Source organism: Wolffia australiana, chromosome 1 (assembly GCF_029677425.1).
Source record: "Wolffia australiana isolate 7733 chromosome 1, ASM2967742v1".
NCBI classification, from domain to species: domain Eukaryota; kingdom Viridiplantae; phylum Streptophyta; class Magnoliopsida; order Alismatales; family Araceae; genus Wolffia; species Wolffia australiana.
The window spans coordinates 25,990,773-25,998,031 of NC_135835.1; the positions used below are offsets into that span (position 1 = coordinate 25,990,773).

At 38.8% G+C, this 7,259-nt stretch overlaps 1 protein-coding gene across 6 annotated transcripts; it reads right to left on the bottom strand.

Moving 5' to 3' along the window:
• Positions 1-353: 353 nt before the first annotated feature.
• On the bottom strand, positions 354-6,043 carry SAC3C (SAC3/GANP/Nin1/mts3/eIF-3 p25 family). Of its 6 annotated transcripts, none has more exons than XM_078586869.1 (9): positions 5,696-6,042; positions 4,201-4,301; positions 3,684-3,905; positions 3,023-3,238; positions 2,828-2,916; positions 2,559-2,655; positions 939-1,031; positions 712-847; positions 354-528 (listed from the first exon to the last, which is right to left on the bottom strand). In XM_078586869.1, the coding sequence occupies exons 1-8, from the start codon at positions 5,979-5,981 to the stop codon at positions 752-754; spliced, it is 1,200 nt and encodes a 399-aa protein (XP_078442995.1). In that variant the 5' UTR covers positions 5,982-6,042; the 3' UTR covers positions 354-528; positions 712-751. The 6 variants fall into 6 exon arrangements, 4 of the variants coding, with proteins under 4 accessions (XP_078442995.1, XP_078443022.1, XP_078442987.1 ...); XM_078586896.1 differs by lacking the exon at positions 354-528 and having other exon boundaries at positions 532-847; positions 5,696-5,792; positions 5,930-6,035; XM_078586861.1 differs by lacking the exon at positions 354-528 and having other exon boundaries at positions 532-847.
• Positions 6,044-7,259: the final 1,216 nt, after the last annotated feature.

The window sequence follows — 7,259 nt, forward strand, 5'->3', positions numbered from 1 at the left end:
ATACGGAGAAAGAGTTATGGAGAGAGAGATTCAGAGCTAGGCAGAGATGGAGAAAGAGTTATGGAGAGAGAGAGAGGTAGGGAGAGATGAAGAAATCGTTTAGAGAGAGATAGGCAGAGATGGAGAAAGAGTTATAGAGAGAGAGAGAGATAGGGAGAGATGAAGAAAGCGTTTAGATAGAGATAGGCAGAGATGGAGAAAGCGTTATGGAGAGAGAGGTAGGGAGAGATGGAGAAAGAGTTGTTGAGAGAGGTAGTCAGAGATAGAGAAAGAGTTATGGAGAAAGCGCCAAGAGAGAGATAGGCAAAGATGGAGACAGAGTCATGAAGTGAGAGAGAGAAAGATAGGGAGAGATGAAGAAATAGTTGTTGAGAGAGATATGAAGAGATGAAGAAAGAGTTGTATAGAAACATAGGGGATCGATGAAGAGATAGAGAGAATTGGATAAAATCTGAAACCAGAAATCCAATATTGCCGTTAAGATCTCTGTTTTTCTCTTTCTGTGAATAGAGAGAGCTCCCGCAATACCTGGATGCAAATGGAGGAACCTAGTTATATATATGTGTATTTACATATGCAGAGAGAGAGAGAGAGAGAGAGAGAGAGAGAGAGAGACAATACAGCAATAACTGGATGCAAACAGAGGATACTATGCCCCACACACATTGGAACATAGAAATATATTAATAAATATACATAGAGAGAGAAGACCTCATATAAAAGGTAGATTTTAATGTGCTCTGGGCATTCATCAAACTTCTTGCTTGGTGGGTAAAATCAAGTTGCCTGCTGCATCTCTGCTAGTTTTGAGGCCACAAGAATCACACAGGGACTCGACTTCATCTTCCTAAAATTATTATAAAAAAATTAAAACTCTCAGCCGAATCTTAAATAAACACTTTCTGACTTTCTGCACCAAAAAAATGTTAAAATCGTACCTTCATCATGAAAATCTTGGCTAAGTGAGATAGAGGATACGGCTGAAGCTGGTAACTGCTATGATTAATGCAAACCAATGCTTGAGCACGAACCTACCACCGTTCAAGAATAAATCATTATATGCAAATATTCATTTGATCATAATTAATTTCTCGCCTAAGAGTCCGTGTTTGTGGACTGCTTTGTCATTGTCATCCATAACCCATGACGATGAAGATTTTGTCATCGTCATCGTCGTCAGGGCAGCAGATCAATGGATATGCGTTTTTGGCATCCTCTCTTGCCATCTGAGTGAGATTAACAAATGGAGAGTGATGAGAGGAAACAACGAAACAACTTATGATCATCCCCATCTCTCTATGCGGACGAGAGATGACAACAATTTTGTCATCGTCAATGTCATTCTGGAAAGGTCAAGCATCAGAAATGATGATGATATTTTCCAATACCCCCAAGCACATCTTTGCCATTTTAGCACATATGGGGCACATTAGTCATTTGATTTTTTAGATTAGATTGTGTTATAATCCCATGGAAAACATGTGTGAAGAAGAGAAGAAAAGAAAAGGTAACATAACCAGATCAGTGGGACTATGATTCAGGCCTGCAGCCAGGAGACAGATTTTCTTGAGGCAAGAGGCTGCTTTCAGCCCGCTCGCTCAAGGAGATTGCTGCCAGGTAGAGATCGACATCTTCATTAGTGGAAGGATCTTCAACCAGAGTTTGAGAGTTTGGGCATTATCCGAGGATACAACAGTCCTAGAGGTATGTGGATCTTATCAGAGATATAGGGCGAATCTGTTTGTCGTGTTTGGTTCCAATCAGATTGCTCCCTTTCTCCATAAATACTTCTACCCTCCCTTTAGGAGGACAGTCACGAATTATGGTAATATCAGCCCCCTGGCTCACTGTCTCAATCCTCTCCATCTCCCCTACTCTGATGATCGTCTCACCGGATCTTCAGCCGCTTCCCTCCGATCCAATCCCTACCTTTGCCGATCGGTTCTCTTTTAGTCTTCGATGATCCCTGTCCCCGCGGTCGTCAACCCTTCACCGGTCTTAAGACAGCTTGTCCCTGATCTATCCATATCTCTTCTGTTCAACACCTCAGACCATTCCCCTTCTAATATCCGACCCCGTTCCCCCCCATACAAACCTACAACAAGGTTTGTATCAGACGACACACCATCAACATCCTCTCATCATCATCATCATCATTGGTGATGGTAACCATTGAGTGTGATTTCTTAATTCTAGCCAAATACCTGTAGTTCACAAACTAAGAAATTAATCATTTATGCATCAATATTTAAACTCGTAAAATAAAGTATTATAGCATAACATTCAATATAGTTCTGATAATTACCTTGATGTTCTTTTTTTGAAAAAAACCTTGATGTTCTTATGGGAGAATGAAGGCCAATGATCGGAATCAAGAGGGAGCCAGCATATGAGGGACAAGCTACTAGAAATTCCTCGCTACCTTCTTCCATGGATGACTACAACTCTCTAAACGGAAAGCAAACCCTTAAAATACCCTTGGGAGGGTAAGATGATGGAATACCCTTCTAAGGGGTCTACGGGTGCATTAAGACCACATGATTTGTAGTTCACCGCACCTCATTTAAAACAGGTTCTAAAAGGCAGACTTGCAGATGCGTTGAATCAGAGAGTGCCATTTTCAAAAAACGTCTGTAATTTCCAACACGGAAGTGCCTGCCATTAACATCAAAATCAGATCTGAAAAGAATCCATGTACATGCAGAATGGAATTTGTGAAAGACTGCAAATTTAAAGCACGTCTGACAGGCAAGATTTGGAAAAGCATTAAGGCGGATATTTTTGAGGAAAATCATCAAAAGATATTCAGAGTTATTGATTATCGGACCTTAGAATACTGCGAGCAAATATGACCTCTGTTGACTGAAGAATTGAAGATGGCATTTTCCTCAGCCACAAGGAGAGAGAATTTCCATCCTAGAAAGTGAATAATACACCTGGTCAGGCACGAACCGTACAGTTTATTATTAGAAAATGTTAAAATCAAGTAAATTTGTGGACAGGTAGAAACAAGATCAAATACCTCTCTGTTGCGAGTCAGTTGTAGAATCAAGTAAAACGAATAGAACTCAGCCTCATTATAGTTTTTTCCACCAGACCTTTGATTATAGCGATACAAATTGTACAAAGAAGTGAGAGACTTCATCATCTGTTCCATATTCAGGTGAAGAAGGGACGGTAAATCAACCTTGCTACATTCTTTTCGAAGCCTTTTCTCTGATATTATATGAAATCTGACCTGAAATTTTTCTCCAAAATTATCATTAAGGCATATTCAAAAAGATTAACAATAGACTAATATTGCAGAATAATAATGTAACCGGAGTAGAGATAAAAGTATGAGAATGAGAATCAAATAAAAAATGCAAGTTCTACAACTTTTGGAGAAACTTTTATAGCAGCCACTATCGTAACTAATTCCCACATAGCTCGTCTCAAAGTCATACTGAGAGTCTTCAGTATGTAGCTCCTGGTGCATCCGGAAAAGAAAATTTTATACAAGACTACAAGAGTTTTTAGATTCAGGATACTGTTATGGAAAAGTTTACACGATTCAATAAAAATTCATTTGAAACCATTTTTCATAACATGAAATTCCAAGTCCAAAATCGAAATTTTTGAAAGGGTTTTCATTCCTTCGGAACTTAATTAAAAAGGTATGCAATTTTAAAAAAATAATATACCATTTCCTCATACATGACAACCACATCATGATGAACAATATTCTGAATGCTGAGATCTTGTCGAATCGCTCTGGTTCTATCAAGAACAAAATCATGAATAACGTGAAATGGTTGATCCGAAGATTCAACTATGTCAAGCAGATATCTCAGCGATTCCTGTAAAACTGGAAGAGGTCGAATACTGGAGGGCTGCTCGGAGGCCGCGGACATTGTCCTGCAAAACTGGAAGCACAACTTGTGGTAACTAACGCCCAAAAAATACAAACTAATTCATTGCAAAAAATATGTTAAAAAGCTTTAAAGTAAGAAATAACTAAAAATACATCAAAAAGTAAGTGTGATCACTGCCAACTTGGAATCAGAATCAAGACCTTGAAGAGAAATCAATGACGCCGAAAATTCGAACCCTATTAATTACTCCAGACCCGGATAAAATAGATAAAGGACAACAAAGATGGGTTTTCTCAGAGACATGAATTTGGAAAAGTAATAAAAATAAACATAAACTGGTATCAACCTTTTTTACGGCAAGTTTGGAGGTAGTCCTCTGAGGATTTCCATGTAATCTCTCAAAGACAGCTAGATCTCTAAACTTTTCACGCTGTTCCCTCTCCTTGGCTGTGACAAGAAAGTAGAAAATAATATAAATACAAAAAATGATACGAAATAATCTAAAGCCAGCATACGTGAGGGTTATAAGGCTGGTGCGATGAGCTTGCACAAAAGTACAAAAGACATGAACACAAGTTAAGTAGGCATTAGTGGAACATTTCATTCAGCGGAAAATGAAACAAAATGAAGATGCTGAGGTTTGGGATCAGAGGATAAAGCTTATGCCAAAGAGGCTGACACCAATATATCTTATTCACACTCAGTGACAGTGTTAAAAAATATTTTTTTTGAAGAAATTGAGTGTCTGAATACAGAGATTTGGCGAAGCTTCCTTGCAGAACCTTCATGTGCTGAAGAGTGGGAGCAGAAAAGGTACTATGTATCTAGTAATGTATGGCACAAAGGGTGTGACATCAACAACAAGGACGACGATAACGAATCATCATCACCATTTGTCTACATTTTGAGAAGATGGGAGGTTCTTCAGAGGAAGGTTTGGTGTCAAGAAAAACGACGAGTGGACCATGATGAAGAAAATATAGGTCTCCAAAGAAGGGACTCTTACAATAAATAAATAAATATGATTGACTAAGAAAATGGAGGATAACGGACGAGCAATGGCAGCTAAAGACACGGGTCGGTGCTCGCACCTCAAAGGGAACATTTCCTTTACTGACTCAGCCCTCTCATAAGGAGTATCTCCCTTGATGGGTGGGTCGACCCTTTGTCTAGTCTCCAGCTTCCTCTCATTTCCTATGCTTTCTTGACAAATGGACTTATGGTTACATCTTCTTGCCCTCCTTCATCAGGGGGAGATATCATAATTTTAAGTATGATGATATCCCATATTATTATTTATAGCAAATCAAGAAAGATTCACGGACAGACTTGTAGAACTCATTCAAATTTTCTGGGTGATAAATCATTCAACTATTTGTATTATAATTTAATGGGGCATGTTTGATGAAATCTTTGAGAAGTCCTTTTCCGAATCCTGCTCCCAACTAGGACAGCCAGGGGCCAACGGAAAGAGGGATCTAGACATAAATTATGATAAAATCTACAATTTATTCTGAGGAGAGAACTGATGGAAAAAGAACTACCAAAGCTACACAGTTCAAGGTTTGGGTAGAAAACCCGCTAATCAGATGGAATTGTAGAAAATAATATGATGTCCCAAAATGTTTGGCGAGTGACTGACGAATGCAAGTTCTTTTCTAGTCCAAAACGAATACATATTTCTTTGGGACCGTAGACATATGATGATTCTCGTGCTTAAACATCAAAAAATTCATAAGAGAGAAAAACAAAGATTATTTCTGATGCAGCTAAAACTGAAAAAAAAAATGTCAAGAATTAAAGAAACCTCTATAATCTGAAGAAGGAATGAGGCGGATTACCAGGACACATGTCGAGACAGGTCCCAATTATGAAATCCATTTCAGGGGGATTACCAATGCGTGCGCCCGAACCAATTAATTGTTTGTCCTTGGGTACCTGTTTGTGATCTCTACCGCTCTTAATCGATGAACTCGAGCTCCAAGAGGACGATGGTTCCCATTTGTTCCCATAAGAACTGGGGGATGAAGATGAAGAAAAAGAAGAAGACGGAGAGAAGGGTAGCTCTCCTGCACCTTCGCGGGGCCGCCATGATCGACCTCCCCGAGGGCGAGCTCTCTCCTCCATAGCGCTCAGTGACGGTGAACACCAGGACGTATATTAACCATACTGAATGACTTTCTTGTGCTTTAGTCTACATGATTCATGAAATATGTTGTCCCATTTTGTAATAGTCTTCATAATGCATGAAATCTACTCATCCATTTTCTTCATAAATAGTCTTCCTGGTGCTGATAGTGTTCGCCCGTCCCGATACCGGTACCGGATGACGGTATAGGGACAGATGCTGTATCGTATACCGGAAAGGCAATTTTCCGGTATCCGTTCATTCCGATATCTAGATTTCGGATATCGGCATCGGATATCAGTTGCTACAGTGCCGATATCCGATACCGATATTCGTCTCGATGTTGAGATCCGTCTCCGTCTTAGGGGGAAGGATGACGATATCGGATATCGGGTGTGGATATCGGTTTTCGATATCCAACACCGATATAATTTATAACAATATATTTCATTCATTATTAAAGAGTGATTAGGCGAATCAACCTGCAGTAGAGGGTATTTAGAGCCTTTAATTTGTTTATTGGCGCTATAATATTTACAAGTCGAACTTTTTTTTTTCTTCCATATGGTATAACAGCACGATTCCGAGATTAACAAACTCTGACTACTTTATCCCATATGGAAGATAAAAGAAATTTCGGCCTGTATTTATTAGACGAAGTATTAATATCATAAATATGTATATTATATATAAGCCGATTATAATATAAAGAAAATCTATCAATATAATATTAATTCATTAATATATATACCTTGTCTAACATATACAGCGCATGATTTAAAATATCTTTCATATGGGATAACAGGATTCAAATTTTAATGTAAACTACGAATCTTGTTATCCCATATGGAAGAAAATAAAAAAATTACACTGCAAAACGTAAGTTGTTAGATTTAAATAAACAAATGAATGAGATTGATAACTTAATTTTTGTCGGTCGATACCGCTACCAATATCTGGATATTGAAAACCGATATCCGGCATTCGGTATCCGTCGCGTCCCTCTACCTACGGTATCCAGTACCGATATCCGTCTACCCCTCAGAGACGGATATCGTCCAATATCCGATATCCGATATCTGGCACTGTCCCATTTTTTCACGGATATCGGATATCAGTTGTTCGATACCGGATGACGGACAGATATCAGTTGGGCGAACCCTACTGGTGCATGAAATATCCTGACCCATTTTCTGTAAAATACTCTTCAGGATGCATGAAATACTCTTCCTTTTTCTTCTTAAATAGTCTCCCTGATGCATGAAATATACTGACCT